General features: G+C 56.4%; 4 protein-coding genes across 4 annotated transcripts; 2 read left to right on the forward strand and 2 right to left on the reverse strand.

Annotated features, from left to right (window-relative positions):
- Positions 1-772: 772 nt before the first annotated feature.
- CHGG_09628 (uncharacterized protein) lies at positions 773-9590 on the reverse strand (the record flags this gene model as incomplete). Its single annotated transcript, XM_001227554.1, has 6 exons — positions 773-3699; positions 4106-4628; positions 4696-5096; positions 6202-6577; positions 6663-9437; positions 9528-9590. 6 exons carry the CDS (start codon positions 9588-9590, stop codon positions 773-775), a joined length of 7065 nt encoding a protein of 2354 aa, XP_001227555.1.
- Positions 9591-10053: 463 nt separating this feature from the next.
- On the forward strand, positions 10054-12075 carry CHGG_09629 (uncharacterized protein; the record flags this gene model as incomplete). The annotated part of the gene is made up of 1 exon (XM_001227555.1): positions 10054-12075. The coding sequence occupies one exon, from the start codon at positions 10054-10056 to the stop codon at positions 12073-12075; it is 2022 nt and encodes a 673-aa protein (XP_001227556.1).
- A 2367-nt stretch (positions 12076-14442) lies between these two features.
- On the forward strand, positions 14443-15039 carry CHGG_09630 (uncharacterized protein; the record flags this gene model as incomplete). Its single annotated transcript, XM_001227556.1, has 3 exons — positions 14443-14554; positions 14650-14939; positions 15016-15039. The coding sequence occupies 3 exons, from the start codon at positions 14443-14445 to the stop codon at positions 15037-15039; spliced, it is 426 nt and encodes a 141-aa protein (XP_001227557.1).
- A 1603-nt stretch (positions 15040-16642) lies between these two features.
- On the reverse strand, positions 16643-18411 carry CHGG_09631 (uncharacterized protein; the record flags this gene model as incomplete). The annotated part of the gene is made up of 4 exons (XM_001227557.1): positions 16643-17448; positions 17505-17877; positions 17934-18286; positions 18384-18411. The coding sequence occupies 4 exons, from the start codon at positions 18409-18411 to the stop codon at positions 16643-16645; spliced, it is 1560 nt and encodes a 519-aa protein (XP_001227558.1).
- Between the last annotated feature and the right edge of the window lie 158 nt (positions 18412-18569).

Consider the following 18569-nt stretch of genomic DNA (forward strand, 5'->3'; position numbering starts at 1 on the left):
ACGGGGGGTCTGCGGCCGCCCTGGTCGGGTTCATCGCCATCCAATTATCTCGCAGCAACCTGGGTGATCTTGAGAAGCCGTTATGCCAAATGGATGTCCAAGGCCGAACCCCGGCTTTTTGAACGAGAGTGCCATGTGTAAGCGCCGTCTGGCGGGAACATTTTAGCCTGGCATTTTTGTGGACTGCGTGGTGTTTCTGGGGAGTCTGCGAAACAAGCGCGGGCGCTTCTTTATTGGGCGGTGACGGGGAGCAGTTGCAGGGCTGAGGAACCACAGCCAATCGATCTGATCCCCCACCAAGCGCTGAAACAGGCAAGAAGCATGGGCCCTGTGTGAGGTCTGGACCGACTTCTCTTTCAACCCCAAAAGCTTTCCTTTCCTTTCTGGAGCTTCTTGCTTCAAAAGCTCGAAAACTTGGAAAGCTAGGGGGAAGGTGCCAGCACCAGTTTAGGCGAAGATACGGTGAAGAGCTCGCCGAAAGGGATTCATCTCTTTTAGTTATCCCTTTCCTTCTCCCGTCTCCCAAACTAAAAGAAACTTTAATATCTAGGTAGCGACACTCCTGCACCCACAAACCATAAACGGAAACAAGAATCAAGGAGTCTGTAGATGATTATTCAATTCTGTTTCAAATGCTGCAAGTATTCTAGATGCAGATGCCCGTGAAGATCCAACCCCAACTCCATCTCATGTAAACCCTCCTCCTGCGAGTACCCTATAATGTATGCAATATGCACCACCTCTATATGCCTGAAACCCGCAGTCAGCCGGTCTATTCCATCTCGGCACCCCACCCCATCTCATCACTCTCCAGCTCATCCGGCGTCAACAGCCGAACAATCGTCGGCCCGGTCCTCACCGGCGTGGCAGCTTCCTCCCCCATGGCCAAACTCGACGGGGACACCGATCCAAGCTCCTCCCCCGTCTGCGTCCAGGATTCCGAGTCATTTTCCTCCCACTCTGGCTCCGGCTCCGGCCCGGGTCCGCGCTCGGGGGTCGGAGTTGAGTCTCCGCTCTCCAACCGGATAACCTTGGGTGGTCGTACCTCCCGGTTTAGTGATTGTGACAAAAGCCGCTTCCTCATCCCGCCGGCCTTGGCCCTTTCTGTAATGGCAGATGTCGGTGTGCTTGTTGAGGCCCTGCCCGTACCGCTTGAGGTGGCCGAGGTCGACCGCGAAACAGAGGTAATTTCGACAGTCTCCTGGAAGGTGCTGTGGCGGCGGGTAGTGGTGGTTTGTCCATCTGAGTCTGAGCCTGCGGTGAGGTCGATGATCTCGTGGGCGTCGCTGCGTCTGTAGAAAGATTGCCCTGCTGAATGCTCCTCCTTAACGGCCGCAGTGAGGTCAACAATCTCGCGGGGCGGACTGCGACGGGGAGGGTATCCAATCCGCTCCACGCCCGACCTCTCCTCGCCCGCAACGGACAGCCCCCCCACGCTAGCCGCCACACCCACACTCATACTCTCACTGCAAATGACGCTCACACTCGCACTGGCACTAGCACTTTCACTCCTACCCCTACCCTCTCTCTGCCCAGCAGCACCAGCCCCACCACCACTTCCCACCTCGCCCATCCCGCCAACCCACGCCTCGTGCAACCGCAGCCCCAACGCCAACGCCATCTGCCGCGCCACACTATTGCCCACCAACTTCCACTGGTCAGCCGGCGTACCCAGCAGGACCTCGTGGTCAGGGAACCCCTGAGCGCGGCGGATCTCCAGCACCGTCAGCGGGCGGGGATCAATCCAGTGCAGGCCGGTGGCGGCGCGCGCGTCGGTGGGCTGGCAGCGCGTGGTGACCGTCTGCACCACGTCGCCCGGCCGCACGCGCCGCCAGCCGTTGGAGACGCGCGAGACGCGCGAGGCGCGCCCGCCCTCGGCGGGGAAGAGCGCCCGTTCCGCGGGGGTCATGACGCCGCTGCGCCCCGGGTTGCTGTCGCTGTCGCTGTTGTTGTTGCTGCTGCTGCTGCTGCCGCCGTTGCGGTGGTTGCCGTTGGTTGGCCGGCTGCCGTACCAGGCTGTGGAGAAGGACATGCCGTACGGGCGGGTCGGGATGGCGGCGATCTGGTGGCGGAGCTTGGACGTGATGCCGCCGCATGTGCGGTGGTCGGGGAAGGCGATGGCCGTTTCCGCCTTGCCGTCGCCGATGAGGGGGAGGTCGGCGGTGGCCTCGGCCGCGCTGGTGAACTTGAATGGGGTCGACTGAAAGGAGCGACTGAACAAAGGCTCGCTGTTGCACATCTCCCCGAGGTCGTGGGTTTTGACGTCGGTAATGGAATGGAGAAGGAGCGGGGGCGTCGGCAGGCGCAGCCGGGGCCCCGTAGTAGATGAAGACCGCTTCCGGCACTGCGGTGCACCGTGTGACCAGGCGTCGCCCAGGATGAGCTGGGCCTGGTAGCCCATGCCGACGATGGCGCAGAAGAGTTGCGAAAGCACATTCTCGGAACGGTTGTGCTGCGCTTGACGATCGTTGCACGTCTCAAGGATGCCGTATTTCGGGCGGTAGAAATCGACAAACGACGCAAACGACGCCACCAAGGACTGGTTCTTGATCTGTGTCAGGGTTGTCTTGTCTTGGGTGAGGAGCGAAAAGCCCGGGCAAGGACTGCCGGCCGAGATAAAATCGACGTCTCCTGGGCGGGGGACGTTGTCGGCATACTTGCCCTCGAGGGCAAGCTGAAGAAGGTCGCCCACCGAGCCTAGGAACGGCTTTGCCGTTGAATCTGGGCTGTTCGCCATGTACGTGTGAATAGCCCGGTCCCAGATGTCATTCGCCCACTTCACCTCGACTGCTCCGCCTTCCTCAAGCCCCCGGCCGAAATTGCCACTGCCGCAAAACAGATCCATGCCCCTGAGTTTTCGGAATGTTTCCCGAGTCGGATCGAAGCCTTGCCGTAGGGAGGCTGGGAATTCACCGAGCGGGACACATCCGTCTTCGCCATCATCAGGCGTCTCAAGCCGATGCGTGATGTAAAAGAGGTTGCCTGTTCCTTTCCTATCATACGGGGTCGGTATTGACTCCCCCGGTCTGAAGAATCGAATGGCGCATTTCCCGATCACTCCGTCTGGTTTGGTTACCACAAGCTGATCGGTATAGACCAGCTCATTCGGGGCTGCGCCTGCTTGCGGGTCGACCTGGCTCCGGCGTAACAACCTCCGCAACCGCACGAACATGTTATCGCCTTGCTTAAAGACCTTGACCACCTCGTACGCCTCCGCGTACGTCTGCGAGGTGAAAAGCACCGCGAGCACAGTGTCGCCAGCCCTGAACCGAGGTTTCTCGGGGCCATGCGAGCATGCCATGTGACTTTTCCGTAGAGTCACCCAGCGGCGGCTCTCGATGATGTACGTCTGCCGCACAAAAAACTCCCCCTTGCTCCCATCTGGACTCCCGAACCAATCGATTTTATGAACACCGAGGATCTCATGGTCCTTGACTCGGGACTGGCGGCCTTCCTCGCACGTGCAGTGATCGGAGAGGCAAAGTTCGTTCGGCCACGGATACTTCATCATGCAGCAAGGGGTCTTGACGGGTCGGTAAAACCAGGTCACGTCGAAGCTGCGCGATCCGTCCTTGCCCGCGTGGACTTTTTGGACCAGGCCGAACCACCTGCCATCCTCTGTGGCACCCTTGGACGCCATGTTCCGCCATTTGGTGCCCGTCGTATCTTCGTCCCGGGGGGTCGAAATGGTGTCTCCGGCTTTGACACGATCGATAATTTCGAGCGGGAGGAAGCACCCTTTTCTGGTGCCGCTCTACTTGTCTGACAGGAACCCATCTGGGCATTCCCTGGCTTCCTTGACGGTGCCGTTTAAGGGTTGTCGCAACTGCGCCCCGAGTCCCGGAGTCGTCGTATTCCCGATCACCTTTAGAATTTTCCCGATGACCATATGCCCGAAGCAGTCCCTCACGTACGAAGTCACGATTGTCGGGGGGGGCTCCTCGTTGCCCTGCACCACCGGCCGGAGCGGGGTCGAGGTTGTCCGCTTGTACGCGCTGAAGTAGATCGTTTCATGGAACAACCGCAGCGACAGAGCCTTTCTCCGCCCGAGCACGCCGTTTAACTCCTTCCAGATAAAAATCGATATTGGCGGCGACCGACGTACGGTAGTCGTCGCTAGGGTGTTTCCGCCGCCAAAGCTGGATTTCTTGTCTCGCACCATGTGTTTTGTAAAGCCATTGGGTGAATTTGGCCCTGAAAGAGTCGAGGCCAACTTGACGCCCTCGGTCGATCATGGAAGCCGAGAAGTCAACGATGTCCTTCGACAAATCTGCCACCCACACGAACGGAGTGTAGAACCTCAGGTACTCCAATGCGGGCTTGCCGAGGCGGTAATATACTTCTTTTTGCGAGTTCAATCTCGAACGCACCCAAATCTGACCTCGGGTCGTCGAGTGGGCGATCCCATAGTTGCCGATTGGCAACTCGGAGACCTCAACCTTTTCCACGCAATGCTTGACACCGCCAATATTGAGGACCCCGTCGAAGAAAAAACGGTCGTGGCCTTGTTTCGTTGCCAGATGCTGGAGCGGACGCATCTCGAACGGGTAGAGGACCGAGTCCACATAAAAGCTGAAGTGATTCAGCTCACATTCGATAAATTCGCCTTGGCCTTGGGCACCCGCAAACTCCAAAAGGGTGGAAACAGCGTCTCCTTCTTTGGTACGCGGATATGGGGGGATTTGGCCGTCGTACTATGACCTCGGATGCACCAGAGTCGACCTCGGCAGGTCGACTGTAATCCATTTGCTTTGTGGATTTCCACCCTCCACCGGCGTCCCCCGAAAGCAAGTCGCCATTGGTAGCGAGGGCCGGAGACGAGGGTTGTAAGGGGCAGTCCTCCTCGCCTGGCCCTTGAATCGGGGTTGGTCCATTGACCTCTTGATCTGCAGTCTCAGAGCATGGCCAATGACTGAGTTCTGTCAAAAGTTCGTTCGGGCTTAGCTCCTCAATAGGCGCTTGTTCCTGGCCGTTGGTATGTAGTGAGATATCGGCGTCTGCGGGACCCTCAAAAGGCCAGGCTGCTGATATACTCATCTGCTCGGAGCTGCTCGGTAAGGAATAGAGAGAGCTAAGACGTGTTGTTATAAGACTGCCTGTCGTTCAAGTCTGAAATTAGACTGCCGTGAGAGAGGACGGATGGGTCGGTGATGGTGAGAGAGGGAGGAGTGGAAACGAAGCGCCAACATGTGGGCGATGCGCCTCTCGCAGAAAAGTGAGGCTAGCTTATAATATGATGGGCATGACGCTGAGCAGTGATATTGGTATTGTAGAAATGTGAATAATGGGTGAGGAGCCAAGAACAAAGAAGATCTTTGAAGAATACGTATAGGAAGATGCAAAATGAAAACCAACCCGTTTTGCATCAGAAAATAATCAGAAAAAGAATGTCCACTGTTTAGTCCTGTGCGCAATGCCCCCAGCAATGGATCGTAAAATACAAGAAGAAGCAAGAAGGAATAAGCGATAATAACTTCCAACAATGAAAGACCATCCAGGTCCGAATGTTGAGATATTCCACCCAGATTCTAGTACTGTACACAATGAATATAAAGAAAGCTGTGAAGTACCTCCGAATGACCTAGGCGCGTACCGCTGCTTGAACAAACGCGCATTGTGACGCGCCGTGGCAGGGGCAGAGGATGGGGTCCAAGAAACCGAATTGGCCAATACCTTTATGTTATTTTTTCTTCACGAGGGATGGAAACCCATCCGATGCAATAATGCGGATGCACAGTACGGAATACTTGGTTGGTGAATATCGTTAACTATTTCTTAGCTAACCGGAGAATTGATGCTTTTACGAAGTACGGTTTTCAGCAACCAGGAAGGAACCCTTTCCTTTTCGTTTTCTCTCTTTCTCCTCTGTCCTCTTTGCTCTTTTTCTACCAGCATATATGTAGAACACCCTTGCGAAGAAAGGGAGGAGTAACCATAAACAAGTGCATTTGCACACATCGATAAACTCCTGAGGGTTGTGAGAGAGTCGTAAGGGATTCGTCATATACAACTGAATCAACTATGATACATCATTGTTACACTATCCATAAGCTCTTGCCCTCGGGCTGTTGTTCATCAATGTGCCGCTGCTCGTGTTACTGGGTCTGCTGCCGCAGCCTCAGATCTGGCAAGCTGGATCATCTGCCTCAGCCGCGGCCAGCGGTCAATAACCACCAAGTCTGTTTCCAGCTCAGGGCGCACCTGGTCCTGGTCCTCCTCCTGCCATTCCTCCATGGGCCAGAACCAGGTACAGCCCTTCTCTCGACGCATGCTCTCGAGCCGTTCCCGAAAGCAGCTCCATCTCGGCCGGCTCGACCAGCTCCTTGCCCGTCTCGGCAAAGTAGACGATCGTGCGCATCGTGTAGTGGTAGTCGAGGCTGTGCAGCGTCTTGGCCTCCTCGCGAATGTACTCGCGGTCCCACCCGTCCAGGAGCCAGTGCATGAGGCGCACCATCTCACCGCCGTCGCCACAACACGCTAGCGCCATCATGTATCTGTAAACGGGGCGCCCGACGACGTTATAGCGGAGCATTCCCGGCGTAGCTCCACCATCATCCACTCCTTCGTCGACGTCATCCTCATTATCAACGCCTTCTTCGTATTCACCATGCTGCCCCGACCCCGCGAGGGATGGGCATGGCCAGCGCCGCAAAAGTCCTCACCGCTATGCCGTGTGCCCCGGAAACCAGCTCCTCGATGGCGTCGGTGCACGAGATGTACGGGCGCGGGACCATCTTGCCGCCCTCGCCCCGTTCGAACGTCACCAGCTTCAGCGCCTTGCGGATCATGAGGCATAGCGCCTCGAACGAGACCGGGTCGATGCCCTTGGACGCCGTCGTCCGCTCGTAGATCCTTAGGAAAGTCGCCAGTGTTTCTATGATGTTAAATTCGGCCCCCTTGTCGCTGTACAGGACCTTGGTCCCGGCCAGAGCTTGCATGATCATGTGCCATGGCACTCGGTCGTGGTGTGAGGCTTTGGTGTTGCGCGCCTGGAACGCCGACGCGAGCGCGATGGCCTCTGGGATACAATCGCCTGGCAACACTTTGAGGGCGTCTTCGGCATGCCCATGCGGACTCTGTGGGATCGAGTACGTCTGACTCGGAGCCCTGCGGGCAATGGGCCGCTGCCCCGTTCGTGTTCTTGTGTGTATGCGGCAGAGCATGGTGATCCAGGCGTTGAAGACCATGGGCGGAAGTTCGGAGAGTGCTTGCAGCTGCTCACTACTCGCCTGCGACGCGGGCAACCTGAGCATTTCTATATTGCGCCTATACGGGCTATCATCCAAATATCTCAGTGCCATCTGCCTTGAGGAAGAGTTTCGAATGAGCACCGCAAGACAGAAGTCGGTCGGCCTGATCTTATCCTGCTGCAGCATGATATCGTACAGTTCCTCTGGGGTCGGCGGTGTGAGTCTCGCAATCTCAAACTCGCTGAGATTGCCGTTTTCCACCGGAAACACCTCCTTCACGTCTCCCGGTCGGATCGCTGACGACCCCACGGCCGGCCGGGCGTAGAGCCTGTCGAACATTTCCCCATAGATTTGGGCCGTCGGTCGAATACCCGGCTCCGGCGGGTTTTCGAACACTATCCAGGCTTCCCGGGCATTTCTCGTGGCCCTCAGCCTCGCAGCCCACTCGGAGTAGATGTTTTGGCTGGCCAGATGCCCAGAGAAAAACGCTGGAGGTATTGATTTGGTTTGGACTGTAGGTGCTTCACCAAACATCGACCCACCAAGCGCACTCAAGGTTCGGTCAACGGAGTCGTCACTGTAGCCCGCGGCCCGTACTAGCATGCCCGCTTTGGCGCTCCTGCTCAAATCATCTTCGGGGTCCCGTCGCTCGTCTATCCCGTCCAAGGTCCGCCGATAGGGTGGCCACGTCTTGGCGGCGCGATCTGCGTTTTTCGCCTCGCCCTTCGTCTTCTTCAAGGTGATTAGGACCGCCCTGACGGCGCGGTATCCGTTTTTGTCCATGACAAGCGGCGGCTCGGCTGTTGCTGCGAGCTGCAACAGGTGACGCTGGCCTGCCCAATTGTGTTCCATGTGGTCAATGGGGCGGACGCGTGCTGGCCAGGAGAAGTATTGGAGCGACTTGTTCAAGACGAGGGATCGAGCTTGATAGCCCGTTAATGCCCGTGCTTTACTGTCGAGGCGCATCGTGCCGATGTAATCAGCTGTAAGACGTGCCAACAAGGGCGTCGCTGCCGGCCACCCTTCTCGGCAATGGTAGACAAGGCGGTAGAGGAAGACCAGAAAGTGCCACCACGTCATAGCTCGCCCCTGGCCCTTGTACGCTGGGTGGTCCAGCTCGTCCTGCGGCCGGTCTGCCAGCACATAGTTTTCTCTCAGGAACTGCAGCAGCCCGAGAAAGTTAGCCGGTTCCTGGATCTTCCTATCCTTAGCTATAAGTAGCTGAAGCAGAAACAGGGGCTTGCGGCATTCGCTCTTGAGGAGCCTCTGAATCTGCACATCTCCAGACTCGGGGGAGAGAATCCATAGCCACTGTTTTATGTCGGCCTCAGACACACCCGTTTGGTTTTCGAGCTCCGCCAGCCGGGCCTTCCACTCTTGAGTACCGCCCAGATAACGCTCCATCTTCAATTCCACGCCGCGCTGACGGGCTAGAAGCACATGTCGGCGAATAAAGGCCTGTGCTGTGAGCACCGGAAGACGCAGGCTCCGGTTGCCGGCAATAGCGCGCGCCAGTCTCCATTGCTGCGGGGTCCACGCTCTGTTGCGCCAGCGATGCAGTATCCCAATCACTTTAGACGGTGAATAGGGTGGATAGTCATTGCTGTAAGGAAAATGCTTGCCAGGATCTTCCAACTCCCACTCCCGGCCAAGACGCTCTTCAGCTTGCACTACCCACAGCTCCTCCTGTTGCTCCCGCTCTGTCATGCCATCAAAACCTGTTGGCAGCACTTTTAGTTGCGCCGCATCCGTTGGTAATTTGAGGAGCGGGAGCTCGGATTCCGGGCTTTCAGGGTCTCGCGGGTCCGATCCTGGCCCCCTATCGCCCGCCATACGGAGGGCTGCTATCTCGTGGTCTCGGCTCAGCGTCGTCTGTCGGCTTTGAAAGAGATGTCCGCGTTCTCCAGCAGTTAGTTGCTCGAGCATCTTGGATAGCAATTCCTCCGACTCCACTTCCGATGCTTTCTCCGTCTCCTTTGCTGCTTGTAGTAATTTGTCGAACACATCCTCTTCAGAGGGTCGGAGGGGATGGTGCTGATGGACGTCGACGGGCTCTCCTGTCTTTGTAGCGGCGTCCGGGCGTAAGTGAATCTCGCTGGACGGACTTGTGTCCTTATTTATCACCGTGGCGGATTGGCCGTCAAAGAGGAGCTGTCCCGATTGTCGGGGGCGGGTCTCTGTCGTCGATTTGGGGCCATCATGACTCGTTGACTTCCGGCGAAGACTAACTACGGCATGGATGGGCCGCTGAATGGAAGAATTGGTTAGTAGCCGTCACCAAAGTGCTATATCAAACAAAAAAAAGAAAAGAAGATTAAAAAAAGATGCGACACGTACAAGACGAAGGAGGGCTCTGGATCTCTCAGCCTGTCGCAAGGCAGTGAATCGCACACTAAGCATTGAATCTAGCGACCACTCATCGTAGCAGAAGTATCGAGCAGCTGTAACCGCAATAGCAGGAGCAGTTGCGTCTTTGTGGCGAGGGTCTTCGTCGTAGCAGGAACATTGAAAATGTTGAAGCGTCAACTTTCTGCATCCAAATTTGGATACTGCACTGGCATGACTGGCTGGTCTTCAGAAATGCCCCACCATCAGTTGACAGCAAAACCTCAAACCCATCTGCGGCTTTCAAAAAAGTTGCAGGCGGACAGGCACAAGACAAGGGTCCATCGCCTTAGCCGCACACTAACCTAAAAGAAAGGTCTTGGCATACTCAATTCCCCAAATTCCCCTCGAACCCCTGCAAGGATTAGTTAGGTAGGTACCGCATTTAGACTGGAGCTCCCCCCCATTTTCGACCGGCGTGCAACAACACAACAACGGGAGCACCCGTCCACAAGTTGACGCCATCTCGCACGCACACATGCCGGGCCACCTCAAACGGAAACGCCCTAGCGGGGGACCTGGGCCCTCTGCCGCTGCTAGAAACACGGCTGCGACAGTTCCTGCGCCCGCAGCATCACGCCGAGCGACGCGACAAAGCTCAATCCCCCCGCTCCCCGTTCCCGAAGACCCAGAACCAAGGCGACGACGGCGAAGGGTACAACGTGCCGGTGGTGGCAGGGGCGGTGGTGACGGAGATGGGCCTCCCATTGAGTTGTCGCCAGCGTCCCTTTCCCCACACGGGAAGGAAAATGTGCTGGTCCATGTGCCAAAGCCGCTGACGCGAATGGCTCGGCAGAACGCCGCAGAAGCGCCTTCTTCTGCCCGCCCTTCTCGCTCCAAACTCAACCTTTCCAAGTTAACAAAGTTATCATCTCCCGTTCGAACCATCACGATGCCACCACCCGATACACCACAACCGACCACACCTTTGCGCTTTCCTCAATCGGCAGGACGCGGCCGCCACCAAAGTAACAATACACCACTAGTTTCGCAATCGGTTTCGCTAGGACGAACCACGCCAATAACTATGGCGACTTCAGCGACCCAACCAACGCAAATCCCGAAGCGAAGTCAAACCCAAGCACCCAGTGACGCTGCGAAAAGTACCGACGGCGCGACACAGCCGGATCGCAATATTGATAAGATTGTGCTAGGCGACATTTGTTTCCCGGCCTGGTACTCGTCGTACTACGGAAAAGAGCTGCTCGGTGGCGTCCCAGGCAACAGCGCCAAAAGCGGGAATGGAACCAAAGCCAGCGGAAACCTGGCAACCTCGCTCCCGTACGAGGGAAGCAAGGAAGACACAAACAGGGCAACAGCCCACGGCCGACGCGATCGTGACCATCCGGGCATCATCAACATGCTTTACGTGTGCCCAAGATGTTTCAAATATTCCAGAGAACTAGTCACGTGGTGGGAACACGTGCACTGGTGCGAGAAGCAAGGTTACCTACCAGGTAACAAAATTTACGCACATCCTAAGGGCAAGCGGACCATCATGGTGCCGTCACATCCAGCCCCCAAGCAGAGCAGAGGCAAACGCGGCAGCGTCGGCCAGAGAATGATCCAAGAGGAGGTACACGACGAGGGCGAATGGAGCATCCGGGAGGTGGACGGCGGGGACGACATGCTCTTTTGCCAGAACCTGTCTCTCTTCGGGAAGCTATTTCTCGAGACCAAATCCGTTTTCTTTGATGTGACAGACTTCAAATACTTCCTCTTGGTCTACACATCACCAGCCACCCCGCCAACCGCCGCGAACGCCACCAAAACCGAGGCACCGCCCAAGGACGAGAACAGCCGCAGTCAGATTGTCGGCTTTTTTTCCAAAGAGAAGATGTCTTGGGACAACAATAACCTGGCCTGCATCCTCGTTTTCCCACCATGGCAGCGCAAGGGCTTGGGCTCACTGCTCATGGGCGTCTCGTACGAAATCTCGCGCCGCGAGGGTGTCATCGGCGGACCCGAAAAACCCATTTCCGACCTCGGGAAACGGGGCTACAACCACTTTTGGGCCGGCGAGATCTGTCGTTGGCTTCTCAGCCTGACACCCACAGCCACCTCTCTCCCAACCTCGACCGCCGCCCCCGCCAACGGAGGCGCCACGGCCGCGACGAGGGGAGAACCTGAACTCGTCGTGGACGTCGAGGCCTGCAGCCGGGCGACCTGGATCGCGCCCGACGACTGCCTGGGTGTGCTGCGGGAGATGGGTCTGGCGGGGGAGGCCGGCACGGGCCCGCCGCCCGCCTCGCGCGCGACGAGAGCCGCGGGCGCCAACACCGACGCCGCCGCTGCCGCGGAAGCGTCGTCGTCGGCGGCGGAGCCCACGGCGGCCACGGACCAGATGGTGCGCAGGGTCCGCATCTCGCAGGCGGCTGTGCGGGAGTGGGTTGCTAAGCACAAGGTTAGCTTGGAGAAGGCGTGTGACCCGGACGGGTTTGTCGAGGGGTATGCCCTCAAGGGGAAAGGGAAGGCGGCGGCGGAGGAGGAGGCTGTGTGATTCTTTTCTTCTTTTTTTTTTCTTTTTTTTTTTTCTTTTTTCCTTTTTTTCTTTTTTCCGTTTTTTCTTTTTTCCTTTTTTTCTTTTTTCCTTTTTTTCTTTTGTGTCTGTCTCTTTTCGTCGGCATGGGATTCATTGAGGCGTTGGTTGGGTAACTAGGTATAGGTTTAACTCGGGATAATTATGGCGTTTAGGGGGGGTCGGGATGTATTTTCAAAACGAGCGAACTGGCTTGGCTGGCAATTATACCCGCGTTCGAGTGGAGGATCTCCAGGAATGGCATGCATCAATTTATTTATACTTTCCGTTCAGGAGGACGGTTTCAACCACATTTCAGGTCCGGGTCTGTTTATGATTGGGACATGGGACTCGGGGCTTTTTATTTTCCCTGTTTTTTCGTTACGTTCGCTTGGGCGACATGTATTTTTTCTAAACAAGACCTCAGGGGCTTTTCAAGGGACTCAGGGGCCTGCAATCCAAGGCCTTTCTTTCGCACTCGTAGCCGCTACTTCAATCGACGTGAACTGTGCGTCTACGACCCTCCAACCAGAGGACCATACATGTTGACGCGTAGGCGCCGCAATCGGAGGACTGTGGTTATGGTTACGAAGGATTCCGCCCGAGCGATCGCTTCCCAGTGATAGAACAATGGTGACATGACTGCTTGTCTATGGTGTATGTGGGTGCGTTCAGAGGCCGTACTCCGTTCCAGGAATGAATTGGTAGGCAGAACCGGACGCTACTATTCCCTTTGTCAAGGCTACCCACGATAATGGTAAAAAGGTTTAGGCCGAGAGACCAACATCGCCACCGCTCATCAAGTTAACCGAACATGGTCACTCTGCAGGACAACGCAGCACCAAGTACACGTCATAGAACAACTTGTGGTATTTCTGGGGAGATGCATAGATAGCGCCGAACATGTCTTGCGTAGCTCGAGTTGCCACTGAAGCCAGCCAGTTGTTGTTGTGGCGGTTGCTGTCGTCACAGAAACGGAGTTGTCAAGGCGCTTAAAAGCTTGCGTTATCGTTTGGCTGTCTTTTGAGTTTACATTTTCTTGGAGTTGGAAACCATGAGACAAGTAAATTTAACATCATTGCCCCTTTGACAGAAGCTACTGTGCCCCAACGCAAGCCTGGATAGAGGGTGCAACAGAGCGATGAATCTTTGATAGAGAGGACGTCGTTCTCCCGCCCCGAGCTTAACGTGACATTCGGGCTTCTATTTTCTATTTGTGCAACCGCCACACCAGCCTTGTGGCTTGAAACGGCAGTTATCGCTGGATCGGCCGCCTCAAGCATGTCGGGCAGCCGGAAATCCCCGTCAACGAATCACATCAAGCCCCGGCAGATCCGACCCGAAAGATGCTGTGTAACCTTTGCAAACACGGTTTCGGGTCCGTTGAGATGATTGGTGGCTCAAAGAATCAGCTCGGAAAATAACCGAAGCTGCCCTGTTGAAGGATGTCTTCGTTGTTTCCTCATCTCATGGGATGAGTGTGGTTGTTGGGATGCTCTTGAGCCACTTGCATCATCACTTGTTGCCGCAGGCGCCCCTCACGCCCGAAAAGAGGAGAGGCATTTTTTACCCATATCTTTGTCGTCATCCCCCAGCCCCTGATGCCGTGGTGGATTACCTGTGGAACCTGTGCCGCGGTGTTGACGACTGGGAGTCGTCCTTTCGAGGCAAAGTGGGGGGCCCGTGGGGGCATCTAGGGACCCTGGTCAACAAAACAGGAGCCTCATTGCCTGAGACATCAAACCCGGGCTGAAAATTTTCGGCGACACCAACAAGCAAAAAGCTCCGTTTGACTTCGAGATCCCAAAGCTCCAGCAGCTTCCAGGGAACGCTAAACGGAACCGTGATAGCTTCCACAGTTTATGGGCCCATCGATCTGTGTCTACCGTGAACAATTGCAACAGTTTTGGTGATATTTATTGAGGAAGAAGGCCGAGAAGCGGCTCAGTCCCGGGGGCCGATCGACCACGGTTTTGTGTGCGCGCCGCGTCCGAGATTGCCCGACCATTTCCCAAAGTGCCGCAGCAAATTTTTCCTTCTTTCTCACTGCTGTCCCAACTTGAAGCGGTGACCCACCGCAAGCTCCAAGTGGAGAGATTCCGCCAGCAAGCACCGAATTGGCCACTCACGTTGCTCCTTTCTGTTGGTCAAGCCCGTTGCCCGGACCAGCCCGAGGTTCCGCTTCCCCAGCTGACCACCTGTTCTTGATTTTCACTCTTCCCTTCCTCCTCTTTTTCCCTCTCCCACTCAGTCGAGCCATCGCCTCTGCCACAATCTTCAAGAGTCCCATCTCGCCAGCCATCCCCGACCCGACTTTGCATTCTTTGCATCCTCTTCCCAACAGTCACAATGGCCTCCACCCGTGTCCTCGCCTCGAGACTGGCGTCTCAGATGGCCACCAAGGCTGCTCGCCCGGCCGCTCGTGTCACTCTTGCCAACACCAGCAAGCGGACCCTGACTGGTAAGTTTGGCGCGCCTATTGCCGCAGCCGCGAGGATGCCAGTACGATCCGGACCAGCGATCTAACCGATGAATTTTTTTTTGGCATGTTTGCAGTTGCCAGCAAGTCGTCCCCCCTCCAGGCCGTCAAGCGCCAGCAGATGTCTTCCATCATCAACGCCACCACCCGCCAGGCTTTCACCGTCCAGCGCCGTGCCTACTCTTCTGAGATCGCCCAGGCCATGGTCGAGGTCTCCAAGAACTTGGGTATGGGTGCTGCCGCTATCGGTCTGACTGGTGCCGGTATCGGTATCGGTCTCGTCTTCGCCGCCCTCCTCAACGGCGTTGCCCGCAACCCCGCCCTCCGTGGCCAGCTGTTCTCGTATGCCATTCTGGGTTTCGCTTTCGTCGAAGCCATTGGTCTTTTCGACCTGATGGTTGCCCTCATGGCCAAGTTCGTAAGTATCATCCGCAACATGGCAGTGGTCGATCGATATCGGAACCTGAGTGCTGACTGCGGGCCAGACCTAAGCGTATCTCCTCCGCATTCGGAAGGGATTGGCGTCGGTGCCTCGTTGGGAGGGATCGAGCGCCTGTACATAATGGGGATAGGGGAACGAGATGGGAAGGGATTGTACGAGAGGCTCGTAGTTCCCTGCGACTTGATCGCACCGCATGGACTGATGAGACGGGCGGAAGCGTGCATGGGATAATGGCGGGGAATCGCATCACAATAGACGGGGCCATATAGACCTAGATCGGGAGAGAACTCTCCAAGGCGATCCGACCGTCTTGCTGTCGGCACTGCCGGCACACCTTGTACATTATCCACAGCGATTCTTCTTTCCCAGCCCGCTGGGGAGAACACCACAAAAATTTTCTTTTTTTGTCCCTCACATTTGAGTCCAGTTCCGCATCCCGATCGCACGTACCACTCCTCGAACTCTGTGTCAAGAGATCACGAGTCAAATTGCGGCCGTTTTGGTGGATTTGCAACATGCCTGCACTCGCAGTAATATTGAGGCGGCCAGACACGAAAGAGAAGGGTCCAATTACTGCAAAGAAACACGGCTAATTGAAAACAACGAGCGGATAGACAAATAATCAAACTCTTGTTGGTGTTTTAAACCTCATCGACTGCTCGCTCCACTTTGGCACGCGAGTTTTTGAGCGGAGTTGTGGTGGTCCACGATCGGTTGCTCCACCGCGAGTCCACTTGAACCGCTCGGTAGCGTCTCCCCGTTAACCAGGGCCCGCTCACAGATGGGATGCATCCGATGTTGACATTGGCGATGTAATGTTGGTGTTGTTGATGTTGTCGTCGAGTATTTTTGGAAGGAACACGGTTGAAAATGAGGGGGGAGAAGCGGAGAAAATGGGTTGAAGTGAACAATTGCCGGGGACGGACCTCTTATTTGTTGCAACTCGTGCACCCTTTCCGCGTCGGGTTGTTCCAGCGTTGGGGTCGCCCGCTGCTTCCCTTTTCGATCGTTCCCCTCACGGCTGTCATGCAACGGAAGGGAGGCGCGGTCTTGCGTGTCAGGTGATCTCTCGCGGACGAGGTATCGTCGCCGCGAAATATTGCGGGGAAGATACTTGAATGATCTTCCTTGTAAGTTGTGGCAGACTCCTGCATCTCAGCACCCCCGTCCCCCGCTTTCCAGACTTCGATTCGGGAGGACGGCAGGCAGGGGGGTGTCATTGCCACCGTGCACTCCATGGCTGGCTGCGACCTTCGATATTGCCGGCTTGCCGATCGAATCATTGGAGCGAAGAAATCTTACGCGCAATTTTCCGTCAAGTCCTGCCTTGGACATTGGGTTAGAACGCCCTTGGCCCAGGTTGTGAGAGGTTGGGAACTCGACGAGTGGTTGTTGTTGTTCACCGGTGTGGTTGAACTAGCCTGGAAACCAACCGTCCAATTCGGCCTAGACTACACCGGGGTAGTGATTCCTTCGCTTGTTTGCTGCACGAACACGGTGGTCACTTGGAGGGAGGGACAGGGGTTTCTTGTTCATTTCATCATTCGTCGCGCAAGTCTATCATCTATGTCGCATGCCTGTGTCCCTCTAGTTCATCATCATCATCTCCCATCCCGACGCCGCGTTACCTATGCCCTAGTGAGAAGGTTCGAGCCCGTCATCTCCTCGGGCACAGGCAGCCCCATGGCCGTAAGGATGGTAGGAGCGACGTCTCCCAGAACACCATCCTCCTTCCTCAGGCTCCAGCCCTCCGGGGCATTGGCCATGATGAAGGGGACCTTGTTGGTAGTGTGCGAAGTCTTGGGCTTGCCATCAGGGAACTTCATCTCCTCGGCGTTGCCGTGGTCGGCAGTGATGAACAGGATGTAACCATCCTTCTTGCAGCCCTCGTAGATCTTGCCGATAGCCTTATCCGTAGCCGCGCAACCGACGATGGCAGCCTCGTAGACACCGGTGTGACCAACCATGTCCGGGGGGGCAAAGTTGTTCATGACGAAGGGGAACTTTTGTTCCGACATGCGCTTGCACACCTGGTCGGCAACACCATCGGCACTCATCTCAGGCGCCAGGTCATACGTCGCAACACTCTTGTTTGATGGCACCAGATCCTGGGACTCGTCGCGCGTCTCGAGCGGGAATACCTTCTCAACGCCACCGTTGAAGAAGAAGGTGACGTGAGCGTACTTCTCGGTCTCAGCAATATGGACTTGCTCCACGTTCTGCTTGCCGAGCCACTCGGCGAGAACGTTGCCCATGTGCTGGGGCTTGAAGGCAATCTCGAACGGGTAGTCGAGCTTGTACTGGGTCATGGTGACCAGGTTGATCTTGGGGTAGGGGAAGTCGGGCCTGGGCGACCTGTCGACATCGCCCAAGAGCTGGGTGATTTGCCGGACACGGTCAGACCGGTAGTTGAAGAAGAAGACGTTATCGCCATCTGTGACGAGTTAGTGTGTGGGCGTATGAATGGCAAACAGGAAGCGAAGTGCTCACCCTTGATGCGGCCCTCATCTCCGCCAATGATGATGGGCTTGAGGAACTCGTCCGTCTCTCCCTTTTCGTAACGCTCTTTGACAGTCTTCACCGGGTCGTCGCTGTTCTCGCCCTCGCCAAGAACCAGGCCCTTCAGGGCCAGCTCGTTCCGCTCCCATCTCTTGTCGCGGTCCATGGCGTAGTACCGGCCGACGACGGTGGCGATCTGGCCAATGCCGATCTCCTTGATGGTGGACAGCAGCTCCTCCATGTAAGCGGCGCCGGACTTGGGGTCAGTGTCACGGCCGTCGCCGAAGAAGTGGATGAAGACCTTGGGGACGCCGGCTTCCTTGGCAGCTCTGAGAAGGGCATACAGGTGCGTTTGCTTCGCATGCTGCAAGAAGACAGTCAGTTTCTGCCGAGACTGCACCGTATGCACCAGATACTAACCACACCACCGTGGGACACCAGACCACAGAGGTGAAGGCGCCCATTTCCGTTCTTGGCCGCATCGAGAACCTTCTTGATCACATCATTGTTGCCGAGCTCGCCCTTCTTGACGGTCTGGTCGATACGGACGACGTCCTGCCAGACGACACGGCCGGCGCCGATGTTGAGATGCCCGACTTCGGAATTGCCCATGAGGCCTTCGGGGAGGCCGACGGCCAGCGAAGAAGCGTCGAGTTCGGTAAAGCCGGTCGCGCTCTTAGAGAGCTCGTCCATGACGGGAGTCTCGGCGGCGGCGATGGCGTCGCCATTCTTGGGAGATTCCTCGGTGGGGATACCCCAGCCGTCAATCACGACTAGAAGACCGCAACAGCATCATGATCAGCCATCCCAGCTCGAGATATATCAGGACGTAGCAGGCGACGAGCGGGTAGTCTGGGCGACGGGACGTACTCAGGCAGGCCTTGTGGTCGGGAGCCATGATGTCTATGGAGGATTGATTGACTTTGGGTTTGGGGGTGAAGATGGCGTGGAGATACACTTCTGGACGATGAAAGCGGCGCGTCAGGGAAGTCAATTGAGAGGGCGGAAAAAAAAGTCAGAAAATGCACGACCCAGCCGCACCCGTTGACCGGACTT

This window comes from Chaetomium globosum, genomic scaffold (genome assembly GCF_000143365.1).
Source record: "Chaetomium globosum CBS 148.51 scaffold_7 genomic scaffold, whole genome shotgun sequence".
NCBI lineage: Eukaryota > Fungi > Ascomycota > Sordariomycetes > Sordariales > Chaetomiaceae > Chaetomium > Chaetomium globosum.